This window comes from Crocodylus siamensis, chromosome 6 (genome assembly GCF_052110815.1).
Source record: "Crocodylus siamensis isolate JL-2025a chromosome 6, ASM5211081v1, whole genome shotgun sequence".
Taxonomy (NCBI): Eukaryota; Metazoa; Chordata; order Crocodylia; family Crocodylidae; genus Crocodylus; species Crocodylus siamensis.
The window spans coordinates 98,667,045-98,688,536 of record NC_143400.1 but is presented as its reverse complement, the minus strand read 5'-3'; the positions used below and the strand labels follow the sequence as shown (position 1 = coordinate 98,688,536).

General features: G+C 48.1%; 1 protein-coding gene across 13 annotated transcripts in view; it reads right to left on the bottom strand.

Annotated features, from left to right (window-relative positions):
- Positions 1–21,492, bottom strand: part of DLG1 (discs large MAGUK scaffold protein 1) — a 313,387-nt gene that overhangs the window by 188,642 nt on the left and 103,253 nt on the right. For 12 of the 13 annotated variants that reach the window (XM_090054468.1, XM_090054470.1, XM_090054460.1 and 9 more), the window contains exon 4: positions 21,235–21,399. The exons of the other annotated variant lie outside the window; for it this stretch is intronic. In XM_090054468.1, the coding sequence (XP_089910594.1) occupies positions 21,235–21,399 (165 nt within the window). The remainder of the gene's footprint in view (positions 1–21,234; positions 21,400–21,492) is intronic. 13 annotated transcript variants of the gene reach the window in all.

Sequence of the window (21,492 nt, the reverse complement as noted above, 5' to 3'; positions counted from 1 at the left end):
ACCTTATTCTCCTCCAGGTGCCTCACAATGGATTGCTTGAGGACCTGCTCCACAATCTTTCCAGGTATTGAGGTCAGACTGACTGGTCTGTAATTCCATAAATCTTCCTTCTTGCCCTTTTCCAATCATCTGGGACTTTACCAAACTTCCGCAAGTTCTCCGAGAATAGCCAACGTGTCCTAAATTACCTCAGTCAATTCCTTCAGTTCCTCAGGATGCATCCCATCCAGCCCTGCCAACTTGACAGCAACTAATTTCTCTAAGGAATCCTGAACCTGCTCTTCTACTCCTATAGGCTGTTTGCCTTCTTCCCTATCTTTGCTGCCAACCACACTCATCTGACAGCTGACTCGATTTGTGAAGACTGAAATAAAAAATCATTAAAAACTTGAGCCTTCCCTACATCATCCATAAATAGGTTGGCTTCTGTAAGGGACCTAAGGTTTTTTTGGTCTTACTCTTTCTTTTGACATACTTCTACAATCCCTTTTATGTCCCTTGCCATTTGAACCTCAAATCATGCGTCAGCTTCCCTAATTTTCTCTCTGTGTACCCAGTCTTCATAATGGTCTTCATCATTTACTCAGCCTCAAGAGGTTCATGATTTTAAATTGGTCTATAATATAAAATGGTTTATGACGTAAGCAAATACTGACTGGTACAACATTCATAGCTGATATCACTAAAATGGATTTTGAATGGTTTAAGTGCTGAAGCTGCCTCCATTTTTGGATACTGATTCTTAGGATGGAGGGGACTGATCATGACATGAGACAGTGAGACAGCAGGATGTGAAGACTGGAGGGAACAAATTTCTCCCAAGTAGTTAACAGTTGGTCTATGACCCATCATGACCTGAGCTGTTCCGTATCAGCCTCCAAGCTCAATGGATCTCTTAAAAAACACAAAACGCTCTCTTATTCCATAATAATGTGCTAGCACATGAAGCTATTGAGAAGATGGCATACTTCCAGATCTCTCCAATGTTTTGTCCCTCCTTACTGAAGCAGCAGATTTCTCGAGCCTCTCCTATATCCCTAGGTACAAACTTTCTCTACTGTGATTTTCATTCCTCTTCCTTTAGAGCCTACTCATAAGGACAGGATTTTTTGAAAACAGGATTGTGCAGGAAACTAGCATTTCAGGAGACAATGCAGCACTGCAGCCAGCCCAAAAACAAGCCTCCTGCTCACAGCTGCTGGATATACCAACTTCCCCACTGTGCAACAGCAACGTGGCACGCTGGCAACAGTCAGTCACCAAAGCTGTTTCGGAGATAGCAACTCACAGAAAAAAGCATCTCTGGAATATCTCCAAAAGAAAAAATCCCTAATTTATATTGTGCTCCAGGACAATTCCAAAAGCAACAATCCAGCAAGCAAGCTGTTTGGGTCAGTTGCAAGACCTAAAAATTAAAGGAAATTACAGCTGAATCCATGGCTGTTTTCCCCATTCTAATGGGCTTGCTAAGCGTATCTCTCTGAGGATGGCAAGGTTATGAGCAAATAAATAAATAAAAACCCCATGGCATAGAAATCCTGTCCCCTTTTCAGGTTGCTCTAGTAGCAGGGGTTTCTGCCCCAACTTCCAGGAAGGGCAGGAACCAGCCTGTCTTGATCAGTATTTTGAAACCCTAGCTCCTGCCTGTCAACTCAGAGGAGCTCTTATCCCCACAGGCTCCAAAAACAAAACCATGGGTCATAACTGGAATGTGGAGATTGCTCAGTTTCCACCAGACCAGGGCAGCCAGATGCCATCTTCCTCTGGCCTCTCTACAGCATGGCCTACACTACTCTGTCCTTGTCCAGCTCCCAAACCTCCCAGTGACCTTCCCTCGTTTGCCGAGTGGTCCGATCACTGCTGCCAGCCTCCTGCAACCAGTCACCCTTCTCCTCCCCTGACTTCCACGACAGATGCCTAAGCACGTGCAGGCACATATCCTCAACCTAATTTGTCTCTCTCTTTGCTACTCCTTTCACTGTGTCCCTCCACAGGTATAGAATGGCCTAGCCCGGGGTGGCCAAACCATGACGTGTCCCACAGGCAGCACAGGCAGCTCCCGTGTCCCCCCTGTAGCCCCAGGTGCTTAGTAAAGGCAGGCACAACGGGTGCCAGGGACCATGTGGAGTGGGGCAGAGGTAGGGGCAGGGACCTAAGGTGAGAGGTCTCAGGGGCCACTCACTGCCAAGAGCCAGATTAACCCTTGCCTGCCCCTGCAGCCACCAGGGTTCTTGCTCGCCCTACCAAACTGTAACAGCTGTCGCCAAGGAAGAACTAGCCTGGCTCCTGGTACAGCACCATCCAGCCCCTGGTCCACTTCACATGGCTGGAGGCTTGATTTACACCTACCTGTATTCATACCTGAGGGCGCCAGACCTTCATCAGGTCTGCTTCTTGGGGCAGAGACCAGCGCAGCACTCGGGGAGGTGGCAGGGTTTCATTTGTGGCACATGTGCCAAAAAGGCCAGCAGCCACCAGTCTAATCTATACTGCCAGCCTATCAGTATAGAAGGTGAGAACACCTCCTCCCTGGCTTCCTTAAAGCCAGGGCTTGGATTGTTTTTTGAGCAGTGATATTGAGCAGCTATACAGAGCCTGCCTACATCAGTGAACATCCAGAAAGACAGTATCTGGAACTACAGCTATCATTACTCAAGCTTCTTGCTGCCAAATTCCCTGCATGTATCGCAATAGTCTAACTTGCCGTTCTGGGGCCTTGAGAGCAACCTGCGACCTCGTGTCCCTGCCCATAGCCCCAAACGCCAGATCCAGCACACAACGCACATGCCTGCTGTCCTGCACTGTAACAGCACAGTTCGGAGACGAAGCACACTGCTGAGCTACATGGTAGTTAAGCCTCTGGTGTGCTGAGGCCACTGCCTATAATGTTAAGTAACACCGTCTCATCCTCTCCTCGTACTTCCCCATCTGTCTGCATCCATCTGTTGCCGTTTGACTGTGGGCTCTTTCTGAAACAAGGAACAATGATTTTATTGGATCATGCAATAATTTGCTGAATAAAGTGATTTTCCTTATAAGAACCTATTTTAAAGGATGTTCTCTGTCGGAATTAAATACAGCTGTTCTTTTTTTAAAAAGTGAAAAACAGATTTTATAATCATGGAACCAGAAAGTTGCCACCCTCAGAGCAGGATCTATCACCACCTCAGGCTTCTCCTGGTTATGCTACAGAAATACTGCTGACTCTGACATGGAGCAGCTAGCATAGTTGGCTTTATATTCCTTAGCACTCTGAATAACTGGGCAGCATCCACAAACTTGGTCACTCACTAATCTACCCCCCTTTCCAAATCCTATAAAAATATGTTAAACAGTGCAGGTCACCTTAGGGAATTCCACTATTTACCTGAACCCAAATGCTAAATATGAGGCAAGAGAGAAAGATGTTGCATTAAGCAAGGGTCAAAATGTCAAGAGCTGACTGAGAGGTAGAAAAAACCTTATTTTACCTGTATTAACCAAGGCAGGTAAGGCAACACTTAGAAACAGTCTGACTGTGAGGATTTTGAGAGGTAGTCAGCCATATTCATTGGAAGTTAGGCAGAAGAAGGCAGGGTAGAGATGCACCTTATAGACCAGGGGTGGGCAAAATGTGGCCCAGGGGCCCGATGTGACCTGCCAGACCATTCTATCCAGCCTGCAGGGCCCCTAAAAAATTTAGGTAATTAATGTTAATCTGCCCTTGGCTCCCTGTCATGCGGTCCTCGATGGCTTGCTGAAACTCAGTAAGTGGCCAAAATAATTGCCCGCCCCGTTACAGACTAAGATATATACGAGCACAAGCTGTCGTGAACTTGAGTTCACTCCGTGTGAAGGCTTAGACAGGTCCCATTTGAAGATGATTCTGAATTCTGCCTGAATAACAGGTAAGATGGTATGTGCCACCCACAGCAATTGGGGAAACAAGCAGTCACAAGGACTTGTGGGGAAAGAGGGAGAGGGGGGCAGGGAAGGATATGAAGAGCTTCCTTTTAGACCAACTGAGTTTCACCTGAAACTAAGTCAGCTATGAGGAGGTACCAGAAAAAACTAATATCTCATTCTGAGATAAAGAAAAAGGTCCAGAGCAGAGTTGCTCAACCTCTCAGCCATGGGCCAGATTCAGCCCACAACACCAGGGTACCAGGCTGGTCATGGGCATGCTGTGCAGGTGGACACATCTGCCTCTGCCACTTTTCACTGAGGCTGAACTGGACAACAGGGAGGAAGAGGACATGAGCAGCAGCAGCGCTTACGTGGGCGGACATGCTGGTGAGCTCAGAGCTTTCAGCTGCACCAGGAGCTGTGTGCACCAGTGTTGCGCAGACCCTATCTTCCTGGATGCTGAGTTCAATGGGAGAGAGGGGGAGAGGAAGGTGAATGGCTCCAGAGCCCAGTGAAAACTTTGGCAGCTGGACAGGGAAAGGCAGAGGAAACATGCCCTGAGTGGCCCCAAGCACACCCCCACAGGGCTCTGGCATGGACCAGAGTTGGCCACAGTGCCTGAAAACAGGAGATAATTTCAAAGAAAACGCCACTGCTCTGGGACAGAGCATGGCCCCATTCCCATGGTGACCCCAGTACAAGGCTCTCCCTTCAGCAGACACTGGCAGGGCTGGGCACTGCAGGGAGCTGGGGTGAGATGCAGTGCTGCAAGCCGGACAATCTCCTGTCTGCCCTTCCCATGGACCTGAGACTCAAGCCTCTTCTCACACAAAGTCCAACAAATGTCCATGCACCATTGCTGTGCTTGGCAGAATACACGCGGATGATCCAGGTGAAAGACTGTCAGTGGGCTGGAGTTTCATGCAGCAGAGAACTGGTCACCAAGGGCCCTAAACTGAAGCAGTGCATTTTTAAAAACATTGCTTCTATTTCAGGCCAATTAAACCCCACCATGTTGTGCACACACCCGACTTACCTGTCTCTCCAGCAGCAAGGACAAGCTCTGCGGTAGCGGCGGCCCTCACACCCCAGGCGGCACCCGCCTGCAGGCACCCAGCTCAGGCGGTCCTGGGAGGCACTGCAGCCACGGTGGGAAGCACCAGGTCCCCATGCAGCCAGGCAGGCTCCGGGGGGGGGGAGAAAAAAAAGGACAAGGCTGGCCACTTTTTTTTCCCCCTCCTCTCTTGGGTAGAGCCTGTCTTCCCAGGCTGCTGCCAGGCACCCTGAACTACACGGAGCCTGGTGCTTCACTCCGTGGCTGGTAGGGCAGCAAACAAACTCCTTGGAGGAGTTTTAGTTTGCTGCACCCCAAGTCAGTTAAGGTGCATTACGCTGCCAAATTTGCTACAGAAACTGTAATAAATGCACAACATGCCACCGAAGCGTGCGAACACTGACACCATTAAAGCAGTGCAGAAGCATTTGGCCCGCTTTAAAGTGTTGTGCGCACATGCCTCTCGTTTCGTCTACACATGGCCCAGGAGCCTTCCTGTACAAGAAAATTAACTCAAATGAATGGCAATTCCTCCCACAAGGAATAAAACCTTGGCTTATAAGGGCACATAAAAGAATGAAAGTTTTTGCATCATTGTTACTGTCTTCAGCAATTTGTCTCTGAAAGCTGGTGACTATCTAGTGGATCTGATGCAAGTACAAGGGACTGCACACAACCAGCATTAGAGCTGTAATACCGTTATGTGGGACAGTCACCTAGAAATAATGCAAGTTACCCCAGTGTAAATGCACTGGTTCTGAGGGTCTACAAACAGTGAGATGGCTTTTCCTCCAATTGCAGTTCTAGAAATCGATAACTTGGACACGAAAAATATGAAGGATTTTCATAGATTTCATAGACATTAGTGCTGGAAGGGACCTTGGAAGATCACCGAGTCCAACCCCTGCCCCAGAGGCAGGAAGTCAGCAGGGGTCATAGGATCCCAGCAAGATAAGCACTCAAATGGCTCTTGAAGGCGTTCAAAGTGGGTCCTTGAACCTCCACTGGCGGCAGTCTATTGCAGACCTTGGGGGCTTGGACAATAAAGAAGTTCTTCCTTATGTCCAGCCTGAAATGGCTGCAGAAGAGTTTCATACATTCAGAGATGTAGGGTCGGAAGGGACTTTGTAGATCTTCTAATCCGACCCATTATCTTGGGCAGGAGAGAAAACTGGGCTCAAATGACCCCAGCCAGGTAAACATCTAGCCTCCTCTTAAAGCCTCCCAGGGTAGGAGCCAGCACCACTTCCCTTGGAAGTTGGTTCCAGATCCTAGCCGCCCTGACCGTGAAGTCGCACCTCCCGATGTCCAGTCTGAACGTACTCTCTAACAACCTGCAGCCATTATTCCTTGTTACTCCGGGAGGTGCTCGGGGGAACAAGGTCTCTCCCAATCCCCGCTGGTCCCCCCTAGTAAGTTCATAGACAGCCACCAGGTCCCTCCTCAGCCTTCTCTTGTGGAGGCTGAACAGGTTCAGGTCCTGTCGCCTCCCCATGTAGGGCCTGCCCTGCTGCCCCCTGACCATGCGAGTAGCCTCTTCTGGACCCTCTCCATGTTGTCCACATCCCTCCTGAAGTGCGGTGCCTGGAACTAGACGCGCTACTCCAGCTGCGGCCTGACCAGTGCCACATAGAGGGGGAGGATCACCTTCCTGGACCTGCTTGAGATGCATCTGTGGATGCATGACAAGGTGTGGTTGGCCTTCCTGACCACATCCCCACACTGCCGGCCCATGTTCATCTTGGAGTCAATAATGACTTCTAGATCTCTTTCTCCCACTGTGCTTTCGAGAAGGGAGTTCCCCAGCCTGTAGGTCTGCTGCTGGTTCCTACTGCCTAAGTGCAGCACCCTGCACTTGTCTGTATTGAATCCCATCCTATTTTCATTTGCCCACCCCTGTAACTTGTCAGGTCCCGCTGTAATCTGTCCTTCCCTTCTAGCGTGCCCACCTCACCCCAAATCTTGGTGTCGTCTGTGGATTTGAACAAGTCGCTAATAAAGAAATTGAACAGTACGGGCCCAAGGACCAAGCTCCGGGGGACTCCTCCCCCCCAACTTCCCTCCAGGTCGAATATGACCTGCCCACTGCCACTCTCTGAGTACGACCCCTCAGCCAAATTTCATTTGTAATCCATCTGACTGTGTAGGCATCAATGCCACAGTCGCCTAGCTTTTTAATGAGAATGGGGTGGGAGACCGTGTCAAAGGCCTTCCTGAAGTCCAGAAAGACTACATCCACAGTGACACCTGCATCCAATGAGTTTGTGACCATCCAATCTTGTCATCTCTTGGGACGCTCTCATGAACAGATGTTCCCCCAAATCCTGGTGAACACCCCTAATATACTTACAGGTGGCATCTAGATCGCTCCTGAGCCTCTGCTTTTCCGTGATCTCTCATCATAAGATCTGTTTTCCTGACCTCTGATCATGTGCGTGGCTCTCCTCCAGACTCCCTCAAGCTTCTCCACATCCTTTTTGAATTGTGGAGCCCAAAACTGGACGCAGTACTCCAGGTGCGGCCTCCCCAAGGCCGAGCACAAGAGGAGAATGACGTCCTGGAATTTGCTTGAGAAGCATCTATGGATGCAAGCCAGTGTTTTGGTCGCTTTACTAGCTGCAGCATCACCTTGCAGGCTCATGTTCATCTTGTGGTCAATGATGACCCCAAGCCTCTTTTGTCCGTAGTGCTAGCCAGTGTAGCACTGCTAAGCCTATAAGCATGCTGCGGGTTTTTCTTCCCGAGGTTGAGAACCTTGCATTTTTCGGTGTTAAACGCCATCAGGTTCTTGTCTGCTCACTTCCTGAGACTGTCAAGGTCTGCCTGGATCACACTTTTGTCCTCAGGTGTGGATGCTTTACCCCAGAATTTGGTGTCGTCGAACTTGGCCAGTCTGCTTCTGACACCAATGTCTACATCACTGATGAAGATGTTAAATAGTATAGGCCCTAGGACAGAGCCTTGAGGGACCCCACTGGTCACAGGGCACCACAACATAGAACAGAAACAGCGGCTATCACCAGCCGAGGTACCACACTGTACCTCTACCCTTCAATAGGAGGCTCGATAATCCCTTAGCTGGGGTCATTTGACCCCAGTACTCTTTCCTGCCATGGCAGGGGGTCAGAATTGATGATCTGCTCTGGTCCCTTCCAACCCGACCAACTATGAAACTATGAAACTGTTTTTTACTGTAAGCAGAACCACTAGTTTACAACTCCAGAGTTTAGTAGCTGCTACCTGCAATATAAGTTGGAACTGAGGTGGGGAAAACAAAATAATAAGAGTAGTATAATTTCTAAGGTCTAATATGACTTGCTAGATCTAGGAATTATCATTGGCCATGAAATGGCAAATTCTGGTATCTTCTATCTAGTGGTAGTACTGGAGTGATGCCATACCCATGATGGCCCAAGGAATACTACAGAGGCAAGGATACTGGGGAGAGCGATTTCTTTTATTGAACCAACTGCATGGTTCAGAGAGATTTCAGACAAACTTTTAAGCACAAAGTGCTCTAAAAAGATATCGCCACTAAAAAAGTCCTTGTCTTTCACATGTTTCCAGGACCATCACGGCTGCACCACCCCTTCAAAACTAGATCTAAGAAGGCATACTGTACCGACAGGATGTTTAAGATCTAGGGACACTGGCAAACCAAAGCCATCTGCAAACCCAAACTGCAGGTACAACTGCTGGTGACTGCAATCAAGACCAGGATCCACTCTATTTGGGAATGTTTCACTGCTTAGACCTGTCAGAACCCCCAGTTCCATTTACTTCCCGAACTTTACAATGAAAAATGACTCAAGTTAATCTGGGAAAGGGGAAAAAAAAAAATAAAGCACACCACATATTCAGTGCCCATAATGAATGGCACCAAACTACATTTTACGGGCAAACAGCGTTGATGCTGAAGGTCATCTTCTGTAAGGTTAAAGATGAAAAAGGCCTTTGGTACAACATGGGGGTTTTCTCTCCTCACTGAAGCCCAATAGTTTATGGAAAAATAATTAAACAGTGCTGACTCCTTCAGGAGCTTGCCAGGTCCTTGAACTAGATCAATCAGCACAGCTGGTAAATGAAAAGGCCTATCACAGGACTGTCTGAACCGCTCGAGCTGCCTCTTCCCAGCAGGGGGTCACTTACGCGGTGATGATCATTTCTGTGAACATATGTAGATCTATCGAGCCATACAAGAATGAAGTGGCTCCTTTTATGTTTCATGAAATCAGCATGCTGAGTGCACTAATTACATAAGGCACATTTAAAAAAAACTGTTTGCAGTCTCAATGAAAATGATTTCTCAAGTCCCAGATGGTTCTGCCATGTCAGTAATGATTGTACAATCTTATTTCTAAAGTTGCCAGAAAACAGTTTAAAATTGAAACACTTGCCACTTTATATTGCTTTCACCCAAAATAACAAATTACTTTTTGCAGAAGTATTCAATCAAGGGTACGAGTGAAGGTTCAAGCACAGGCCAAACTTTTACAAGCAAACAAACAAGCAAACAAACCCCCTCCCCAGTTACTCTCCTCTCAATACAAGAACTAGGGCTCATAAAACAAAACTAAGAGATCGTAAGCTTAAAACCGCCAGAAGGAAGTTCTTTTTCACCCAGCATGTAGTGAAGTGCAGAACAAATTGCCACCAGAGGTGGTGACAGTTTAACCAGGTGCACAAAGGGGTTGGACACGTGGTTGGGGAAAGGGGCATCAGTAGCTATTGAGCACGGGAGCCTGGAGCACGGCCTCTGCATCAGACCTCCCAGGACCTTCAATGCTGAAGGCTGCACGAGAGGAATGGCAGAAAACCCGTTCACGCTCCTTTTCAGCATCCGCTCTCTGCCCATGTGACACGGGATTCTGAGCAAGACAGACCTGTGGCCCAATCCAGTAAATGGCAGTTCTTATGTTCTTGCTATTTTAACATAGTTCATACAGTACTCACCTTTGAAAGATATTGAGTATTTTACCCTATATAAGTTTTTGGGTTGGTTTTTGGGGTTTTTTTGCAAGGATCAAATGGACTGCCAGAGGTTCGTTTTCCTGCACCCTTATTTCTAAGGCTAGAGTTATGCTGCAGAGCTGAGAGCAGCCGAGTGCCACAGTGCAGGACAGGACTCTGCATCGAGTCCACCGCACCACTCACCTCCTCCTCAGCGTACCCTGCTCTCGGGTCACTCTCCAAGAGTTCACTTCTGTAAGTTTGGTTTTTTAGCAGAAGACAGAAGAGGTATTATGGCAAAGTTTTTACACAGGCATATTTAAACTGGTCTCAGGACAAAGACAGTACTTATCAGGTAATGCTAATACACAGCATATGTTCCAAAGCACACTGACCTATTATTGCAAAGGATTATCAGTACAAGTGGTTATTATTACATGGGCAAAGGACATTTTTCCCCCAAATTCATTTCAGCTAAAATACATTGTAGTTTTTATATAAAAAGGACAAAGATTGAAACCCACACAGGTTAGATACATTTGAAATAGGATCCAAAGCCCTTACAAGTAAGTGACAATAGTCATGGCACATCACAGCATGTATACATATAATTAGCATCAAATATTTTTGCTGCCAGATTGTGATTCCTTTTAGGCTAAGAACAGACAGTCAAAAAGCTGGAAGTTGAACTGATTCAATCTTTGCAGGCTTTTTTAAACTGCACAGACTGAACGAATAAGCAAGTGAAGTGCCAGTCCCTTTCCAAGCAGGAAAGGCAGCCAGCCCCTGCAGTGGCCTGTGCCAGTAACACTAGAGCAGGGGGCTGGCAGGTGGGGAGCCCATGGACAGCCAGAGCCCTCCGATCCCCCAACCCTCGTCCCCCTCCTCAGCCTCCCGCCCACCAAGCGGGGGGTGGGGGCAAAGCCCACCTGGCACTAGATCCTCAGCCAGGAATAGCCTGGGGGGAGGGGAGCTGGAACTGGGGGCTTTACTCGGAGCCCCCCCCCCAGAGAGGGGGGCTGGACCCTTCTCAGACTCGCAGCGCCTGAGACAGTGGGGAAGAAAAGTCTGCACCAGGGCTTGGCTCTGCCCCCAGAGCAGGGAGCCAGGAGCCATGCCCCCTTCTTAGCCTGGGGCAGGCCTAAGGGAGGAGAGCGCGGAAGGAGGGAGAGGAGAAGCCTGCACCAGGGCTTGGCTCACCAGGAGCGCCACGGCCCCTTCTCAGCCTCCCGGCTGGCTGGCAGGATGGAGCAGCCTGTCCCAGGGCTTGGCCAGGTAGGAGTCCCCAGCCATGTCCCCTTGCCAGCCTCCGGGCTCACTGAGAGGGGGGCACAAGTCCCAGCTCTGGAGACAGAGCCAAGCCCTGCTGTGGGCTTCTGCCCCCACCCTGCCCTCAGCCAGCCCAGGGGCTGACAAGGGGACGAGGCCAGGGACTCCAGCCCTGCTCCCAGCCCCCGGGCCAGAGCCAAGACCCGGTGCAGCATTCTCCTTCCTCCCAGCCAACCCGGAGGCTGAAAAGGGGACATAGCTCCTGGCTCCCAGCTCTGGGGGCAGTGTCAAGCCCCCACTACAGACTCCCTCTCCCTTCCCCAGGCCAGTAGCACCGGGCTGGGGCTCTGCTTCCCTCCTCTCCCCCCTCACTCCAGCCAGCAGCACCTAGCTGGGGGTCTGGTGCTGGGCCAGAGAAGCAAGGTCCCCCCGCCACCCCTTCCTCAGCCACCCAGAGTGACAGTGCTCAGGCTAGGGAGGAGCGGGGCAGACCCTGCTCACTGGAGCAGAGAGCACAGCCTAGGGCTGCAAAGCATCATGGGATGCTGGGGGACTGGGAGTTAACTTGAACTGGGCAGGGATGTGGGGCAGAAGTTCCATAAACCAGCCTGACCTAAATCAGTTAAGTCTGATACTACATCCAACCAAGTTTATCTTAAATCAGTTTCAGACATGTTGAAAGCAGTTTGAGTGCACTGAACTTCTGTTCTGTTACAGGTTTAAACTGGTTTCTCATCACTTAAACTGGTTTATGTGCAACTTCCATCCCTAGCTTTAATGTTTCTTTTGGTAGCTTGAGTATTCCTTGGATCAAGAAGAGTCAGGGTAATAGGTTTAATAATTCAATGGTGTTAAAGTAAGTTGACTCACTATTTGAAAACAATATGATAATTTTTCCATCTAACTGTTATTCAAGTTCTTGGACTCATTCCCTTTTCAAATGTTTACATTTTTATTCCATTTACTATTTGGTAAGGTATCTACCACAAATCTCTTCTAGCAACAGCAAACTGATACTGCCTAAGGTTAAAAAGAAAAGCAAATATATTAATCTTTCCATTTCTTTAAAAAAACAAAACAACTCCTCCCCCAAAACCTAAATGCATGCAGTACATAAACTATAAGAGACTGATGTTCTCTGTTGTCACAACACCATCTAGTGGATAAAATTCAACTGAACACGTAGAAAATACATTGTAAATGATACCAACCAAAGTTTAACTTAATCAATTTCTCTTTCCTAGCAGAACTTAATCTTCTATTCTGTGATCTCACATTGGCTGATCTACAGGATGGCTGATTTACTAGACAGGGCTTTAAACTGACTTTGCTGGGGGATGGGGAAACTGCAAGTGGAGCATGTCTGGGGCCTGGCACACAAGCAAGCTCCTACGTGGAGGACACCAAGATAACTGGTTTTGAAAATGCTAATGGAATGGTTCTCCCACAGCATCTCAGGACATCGACGCTCAGTTGGGAGCCTCCAATGCCAGGAGCACAGGGAACAACCAGGAGGAGCTAGCCCTCCTGCTCTCTACTGGACAATTGATCGGGTAGGGATCACGGAGACCTGGCGGGGCTCCTTGCATGACCGGAGCGTAGCTGTAGAGGGCTACACCCTGCACAGAAGGGACCGAGCAGGGAGAAAAGGCGGAGGGGTAGCTCTCTCTCTGAGGGAGCAGTACACCTGGAGGCTGACAATGGCTCCAAAAATAAGCAGCTTGAAACCCTCTGAGTCAAGCTTTGGGCAGGGGAGGGTGGGGGGACAGTGAGAGAAACCAAACTGCGGGCATTTACTACAGGCCACCGAACCAAGGGGAGGAGCCGGATCAGGAGTTCTCCCGAGAACTGACAGAGGCCGCGCATGCAAGAGACCTGGTTGTCACAGGTGACTTTGATTACCCAGACACAGCTTGGGAGGACACTCGGTTAGGTCGGAGCGGTGACGTAGCTTCTTCACTGTAATCGAGGAGCTCTTTCTGACCCAGGAAGTGCAAGGGCCAACCAGAGGTACCGCTCTCCTAGACTTGGTTTTGGCCAAGGGACATGATCTGGTGTGTGCGGCTTGAACACTGAGGGTAGCCTGGGCAACAGCAACTATAAGCTCATCAGGTTCACTGTCCACTGTGACGCTGACAAATCAACTAGCAGGTCTGAAGTCCTGGACTTAAAAAAAAAATGCTGACTTCAACAGGCTCAGAGCATTAGTAGGGGAGGCGATGCAGAACCAGGGACAGAAGGCAAATGCTTAACGCCTCGGGACAGCTGGTAACGGACACACAGGGAAAAACAGCTCCTGAAAGCTCACTTTGCTTCGATATTTCACCAGACCAAGGGGAAAGACCAGCAAGATAAGGCTCACATGGGGCACGGTGGGAATGACAGCCTTCCCACTATGGATGCTGAGCTCATGCAAAACCAACTGGAAAATTTTATATTTATAAGTCAGCGGGACCGGATGAGCTTCAACCCAAGAGTGCTGAAGGAGCTGGCCAAGGTCATTGCACAACCCCTGGCAAAACTCTTTCAGAAATCGTGGCATAAGGGAGATCCCTGGAGATTGGAAGAGGGCCAACATTGTGCCCATCTTCAAGAATGGGAAGAAGGAGGACCCTGGCAACTACAGGCCAATCAGACTCACCTCCATCCCAGGGAAAATCATGGCAAAGCTCATTAAAGCATCTATGTGCGATACACTCATGGAAGGTAAGATCCTGAATGACAGCCAGCATGGCTTTGTCGCAGGTAGGTCTTGTCTTACCAATCTCGTGTCTTTCTATGACCAAGTCTCTCACCACCTGGACACGGGAAACGAGGTAGACACTATATACCTAGATTTTCAAAAGGCTTTTGATCTAGTATCCCACGATATCCGTGTGGGAAAACTGGAAGACTGTGGGCTCAGCCACTTGACGGTTCAGTGGGTGGGAAACTGGCTGCAGGGTAGGACCCAGAGAGTCCGCATGAACACATCTGCATCCTCCTGGCAAGAAGTGGCCAGCGGTCTTTCTAAGGGGTATGTGCTTGGACCGGTGCTTTGCAACATCTTTATCAATGGTTTGGATGGGGGAGTGAAAAGCTCACTGACCACATTCACAGATGACACCAAGTTATGTGGAAGCATGGTCACGCCAAAAGATAGGTTGCAGATATAGGCAGACCTGGACAGGTTGGAGGTGGGCGGACCAGAACCAGGTGAAGTTCAACACTTAGAAGTGTAAGGTGCTCCACCTGGGGGCAAACAATCCCCCACATATCTACAGGGTCGGTGGCAACAATTTGTCTTATACCACAGCCAAAAGGGACCTAGGGGTAGTGATCGACCATCGCATGAAATGAGCCGGCAGCGTGATGCTGTGGTCAGCAGGGCAAACAACATGCTGACATGCATAAACCACTGCATCTCATGCAAAACTAAGTAAGTGATACTTCCACTGTATTCCCCACTGGTGAGACCACAACTGGAGCACTACATCCAGTTCTGGGCGCCGCACTTCAAGAAGGACATGGAAAACCTTGAGAGAGTCTACAGAAGAGCCATCCGTTAGGCCTGCGCGAAGCTGCTAGTATTGTCTTCAGATTCGGCCAATTCGTGGGACAGTGATTCAATTCACTGATTTGAATCACTGTGCCAAATCAATTCAGCTGAATCAGCCAGGCCCAACCCTGCAATGGCTGCCCTGCCCGTCCCAGCTCCTGACACTTATTTAAAAAAAAAAAAAAAAACCCAGCCCACCGAATGCTGCCAGATGGGGGGCAATCCCTGCTGCCCCCCACAGAACGAGCTCCCCGGCCCCCTCTCCTGCTCCCACAGCTCCCCCTATGGCTGCTGTGCCCACTATGGCTCCAGCCCTTTAAGAAAAAAACCTGAAAAACCCCCACACTCACTGCTCCTGCCAGCAGGGGGCGATCTCCACTGCCCCCCGCTGTGTGGGGGGCTCTTCCATGGGCCCCCTGAAGCCCCGAGGCTGCTGCAGGAGCAGTGACTGCCAAGGCTTTTCTCAGGGTTTTTTTTCTTAAAGGGCTGGAGCCCTGGCGGGTGATGCAGCTGTGGGGGCGCTGGGAGAGCTCGTGCAGAGCCCCCCATGCAGCATGGGGCAGTGGGGAGCAGCAGGGATTGCCCCCCCCCCCCCCACTGGGCAGCATCTGGTGAGCACTGGGGCTTTTCTTCAATGGGCTGGGGGCTGAGGCAGGCGGAGCAGCCATGTGGAGCTGGGGGAACAGTTAGGGGATGGGGACTGGCTGGGGTCCCCCATGGTCCCCTCCCCCGCCCCTAAGTACTTACCAGCTTGGAGTGGCTGCAGCTCCCTGCTGCAGCCACCAGGGACTGCCCAAATCATCAAAGCTCTCTGAATCTTTCCTGAAGATTTGGAGAGCTTTGAATTGATTCGGACCTTTCAATTGGTCCCGATTCAATTCGGATTCAGAGATTCAGCCACTGAATCAGGCCGAATCTCCCCTGAATTGAATCACCACCCAGAGCTTTGCACAGCCCTACCACCACCTGTATGATCGATCAGGGACTTGCAAAGCAGGCCATACGAGGAGAGCATGAGGGGCTTGGGACTCTTCAGCCTACAGAAGAGAAGGCTGAGAGGGGACTTGGTAGCAGCTTACTGCTATATCAGAGGAGTGCATCAAGGGCTCAGTGAACAGCTGTTCACCAGGGCACCCCTGGAGAAGACCAGGACCAATGGGTACAAACTCCTGGAAGCTTCAGGCTTAATACCAGGAAAAACTCCTTCACAGTCAGGGTGTCCCAACTGTGCAATAAACTCCCTGCAGAGGTGGTGCAGTCGCCTACCCTGGAGGTTTTCAAGAGGAGATGGACGGTCTCCGTGCTGGGGTCACTTGACCCCAGTTCTCTTTTCCTACCTAATGCAAGGGGCTGGACCTGATGATCTACAAGGTCCCTTTCAGCCCCTGACAATCTATGAATCTATTTCCATGATAAAAATACTGGAGAAAACCAGTGTGTCCTTAGGCTGCCCTGTTGGAAGAAGACTTCAGCACGCAAGGAAGCTAGCTGAGGAGCTGTGTTATCAGAGAAGAACAGTAAAACGATGATAAGGACTTAAGAGAGTTGTGAAGATCAAGGAAATTTAACTGTTCCACTTCTGGTCCAAGAAGAAGGGGAGAAGCCATTTTACCAGAATGGCTCAAGCCTCAGGACACAGGGAGAGAGTCTGATCCATCTGAAATGCTTTCTCTCTGGAAATCTCCAAGCCAGATCTCTACCATCTTCTGAATGATACTTGTAAGTGTTTCTAGAGAGCTAGTCAGCTCAGAGTGATGCATTTGCATATCAAACAGCTATCTCAGCCAGATTGTTTTCCTCAATGGTAACCCCTTGATAGTGCTCTACCTCTTACCCTATTCTACCTCACTGTGTCAGGAGCAATAAAGTTCTCCTTTGTGACTAGTGGAGCAGACTTATTGAGGGGTGGGTTTATTTATGCCTAGGAGGCCCCTTGGGTCTGCCGACTAAGGGAGACTATCTTCTTTTTTGGCCCCCAACTTGGGGAGGTGCCCCAAGTTCTTGTATCGGGTTGAGTACCCATAGAACTATTAGGCCTGTTTCCCCAAGGACCTAGACAGTCCCTTCTCGGGATGGTGGCATCAAACATTACCCCCAGACTCTGCGGTGGGGCTCAAAAGCAGGTCTGCCCGGGCTTAGGTGCCCTGGAGAGACACATGGTGTCTGGAAGGTAGACGGACATAGTGAGGTGGGAGGCTCAGCACAGGAGCTCCCCCTACTGGCCCACCACAATTTACGCAAGGTAGAAGCAGGTCGATGAGGGACCAGCGTTAGATTTCAAAACTCCAGGCTTCGGGTTTGACTTTATGCTGTTTAACATCAACATCTGAAGAATGTATAAGAAGGTTTCAACCTGATTTCTTGTGCTTGATGAGTATGACAGACGCACTGGTAATTCCACTCACTCATTTTTAGTATTACTATTTTACAGTCCACCAGATGGCAACACAGGCTCACCAGTAGTAATACTGTTTCTGGGACTAGTAAAGACTTCCTTTTCACCAGAAAACAAGGAGCATTTTTCTCCTAGACCTAAATAAGCCCTAACATTAAACAGTGCTACTGTATAATGTAACTCTAATTATGTTCTGCTTAAAGACAGGGGTCTACCACCCTTTGTACACTGAAGCAACAGTCCATTTCTAAAGCTGCTACTAACAGTGCCACTATGTTTCAGCTTGTAAATTTAGTAGGAAAAAATGCTTTGATGAGCAATCCCTGTGCAACAGCCCTAGGTTCCACAAGAACCTCCTTTCCAAGCCATGCTGAGCTTCACTTTGGGAGCCCAAAGCTGGAAGCCAGTGGCCATTAGGATCCTCCCTGGTGACCTGGCTGCAAGCCTCACTTGGTCACTCAGTTTTCACATGCAGAAAGACATCCTCGCAACGTGGATGGCTTGTAATCTAACCTGCCAACCCTAGCAGATGGGAGTGTGAAATCTTCAAGAGATTTAGCCTCTTTTATGGAGTACATTTTCCCTTGGACTGAACACAAATAGATAGACCCAAGTCACAAAAAACCTGGAGCAGGAAGGCTAGCTTGATACCGTAGTGACAGTCTGCCATAGCTTGCATCAACCGCACTCTAGAGCTATGTCAGAAAGGTAAAATGTACAGAGAAACCTACATTAGAAATATTACAACTACCCAACTACACTGACAACTGGATTTAACTTTTTACAAAAGATTTTACAAATACATAGATAACGAGAGTCAGAAAGGAGATGAAGTAATTAAGACTCCTTTCTTGTAAAGCCTCGAACATTGATGGCCTCATGCCATAAGGTATTGTTCAAGCGCCAAGAGAAAAGTTTTTCCAGAAGGCTCCGAAACACTGAAATGCAGGCCCTCTAAACACATGAGTAAAATGTACTGAGGCTCCATGAAGGATATTTTGTCATTATTACAACCAACAATAAACTCAATTTACCCATCCATCTTTTTAAAAAAAAAACCGTAAGTCCAAGAATTCGACATACAGCCACACACAAAACTATACTAGAAGCAGATACAAATAAAATATAATTATGTTTTGAGACTGCCATTTCCTAAAACATTAAGGGACATTATTAGGGACCTACCAAATTCACGACTTTGCAAGTTTTGTGAAAACCGCGAATTTGGTAGGTCCCCTGCAAAAAAAGAAGAAGGGGGAAACTGTTCAACAAGCGGGGGGGAGGGGGAAGCAATCAGAGGCAGGAAGCCCTGGTGCCCTGAGTTTGCAGCGAAGCCCCCTATGCCTCATTGGCTGAGGGGTCCTGGAAGTCCCACCCTTCCCCAGAGACCGACAGATGGCCATTTCCAGGGCCCCTCAGCCAATCAGAGGCATTCCACCATGAAAATAGTGCCTGATGCCACACCAGGACCATGAAATTCGGAAGCAGCTTGGACTATTTTTGAATGGAGATCAATACTTGTAACATGCAGTTGTGGACTTACTGGTAAATACAAATTCAACCTCATGGCTAAAGAATCCCTGGGGTCCATCTGTCCCCCAATCTGCTTCTCTGTATGTGGAACGCAGAAAGAAATACATCTTGCAGGAGAGCTTCATGGCTAAATCCCTGCATACTGCATTGCAAATGTAATTCTACATGTCTGCATTTATAACCAACATGAGTTTGAAATGTGATTTGCTCTGAAAATATAAAAGCTAACAATCTTAATGATCGAACAAGCCTCTGGGAATGCACAATGTTCCCCTTCACAAAAGGATATTCACTTAGCCTTAGGGATTTAAATTGTATGTCTCGTGTTTCATTTAAGACGACATTAATGCACATAAGTTTTGTTTTTCAATATTCAGAGTCATTGCAATGAAGGGATTATGCTTTGTGTTCAGTATTACGTTTTTGGATCCAGAACCCCAGACGGGCTGGCATGCAGCTACTGGACACATTTCCACCGGTATTTAGAAAGGCAGTACTGGAGGGGTTTGTAGGGCCACTGTGTCCAGTGCCTTGCATTTGCAGGTAACCATTTATCTTAAGAGTCACCAAAATCATCTACTTTAAACCTTCGCATACCACCACTACAAAATACATTATGAAAACAAAACCAAGACGTGCCCCACAACATGTCACAGGTAATTAGGCAGGGGAGACAAAGGTACTGCCTCTACCCTGGTGTTGCAAGGACACAAGTAATTTGGTTAACATAAGCTGCCCAGGAAGAGGACAAAGGCACACACTGATGTTCTCTAAAGAGCAATTTAATTATGAACAATTTATATATTTGATGACGATATTTTTGGAACTTCATTCAATTTACAAACAATTGAGTTTTAAATTACTTGACATTTAGGATTTTAGGACAGTAGGACCCGGCTACTGGAGTTTAGTCACAAGAGGTGGTGCCACAAATTGGCCATTCTTCTAAAAAATACCAAAAAGTGAATTTACATAACAGGTAAATAATGGATATAAAAATATAACTATTAGCATCATCAAGCTCAGTGAAATATGATGTCATCCAGAAACTGCTGCAAAAAAAACTACTGCAAAAAAAACTACATGTACCCCACGGGATTGCTACAAGGGGCCCAGAAATCTCAGAGCTTTTAATGCCAGAGGGAAGCATCCAATCACCTAATACGACAACCTGTACAAGGTAAGTGAGGTAATTTCACGCAGCTATCCCAGTACTGGGCTCACCAACTAGAAGAAAAGGTTTTATTGGAAGAGTCCAAGCTTTATCTGAAGACTTGAAGAGATGGAAAAACACAACTTCTCTTTACAGGATTACCCTGGTTAAAAGTTTGTGGTTTACTTCCAATAATGAACTTGTCTGGTTTTAGCTTCTAGTAACTGCTTCTTGTTATGCCTTTCCCTGCCTGCTAGGTTAAGAGAGACCTCTAGTACTCAGCTATTTTTTCCAGGAAGATGCTCTAAGAATCCAATCAAATTATGTCAGTCTTCAGTTTCAAAAGCTAGGTAGTGATAAATTCAACTGTAACATTTTTCTAACCCTTGAATCATTTTGTAATTCTTTTCTGCAGCCTCTTCAAGTAACCTTTTAAAATGGTGACACGAAACCTAACCACTGCATTCCCACATCAGTCTCAAATGGGACTCATATAGAAGAGCATCCTCCTGCTTCCTCTACACATTACCTCCTTTAGCTATGGTTAGCCAAGCATCACATTAGACATTTTTCACAGGAGCACTGCACAGAGAGCTCTTGTTCAGTTGTCTGTCCTTTACAAGAGGGGCTGGCAAGCTTTTGCTGCTGCAGGCTATTGCTTGCAACCTAGGCCCCTGAGGACCACAGTCCTGCAATCAGTAGATGCTGCAAAGGGAACAGATTTTTAAAAAGAGGCTCTAGGACCCCAGGGCTACCAGCACTGCTACAGCAGAGAGAATGAACGGAACGAGGCAGGCAGCAGGACCCTGGGGTCATTGCCTCGGCCACTGCAGCTGAAGCATGCCGCCAGTACCCAGGCCTGCCACGGGCTGGATTCGGATTCTTCAGGGGCTGGATGCAGCCACATGCCATTTGTGGCCAAGGCCCATTTTATGACCTTGAAATCCTTTCCTAGATAGTCACCTCCTCCACAGGCATACCCCGAGTGCCTTGTTTCTACGGGTACAACATTACGCTCCAAAGTATTAAAACCGGTTTTGTTTCAACATACAGATCATCCCAAGCAACACAGATTATTATGTAGGGTGGCCCCAACTGCAGCATGATCCCTGCTCGGCCAGCTGCTGTGCAATCTGCAGTGTCCCTCATGCTGACAGCATGTGCTTCCACACCACTTACAAAAGTGTTAATGGGATCGGGCCCCATGAAAGGGCTTTCTTGAGCCCCACCCATTAGCCAGATTTAGTTCAAGTGAAATACATTTTATTGACACTGTATTTTAATTCGGAACAATTCGTGGCACTAAGTCAAAAGCTTTACAGTCTCCTAAACCTATACAGTTAACTTCAAGAAACTGAAATCAGGTTTGACAAAACCTCCTTTCCATCAAGCCATAATATCTATTAAAACAACAGCTCAGAGCTTTTAATGTGACATAAAAAGAAAAAATTGCCTACCTTTACCGGTGAAATATGAGAATGGGAAACAAAGCCATGTACGTTCTCAATCTGGGAGAGGTTCTTCTCTGACACGTGAACCAACTCCGGACCCGTCACCTCATTGCTAATGTGCGGAGAGCTGTGCTCTTGTGGAGGTGTATCTTCATCCTGGTAGCGGTATTTCTGGAGTACAGAGAATTTATCTTGAAGTGAGCCACATGCAAAGAGGTACATGCAGTAGAGTTTTTTAAAAAACTGCGAAAGAATAATGACACG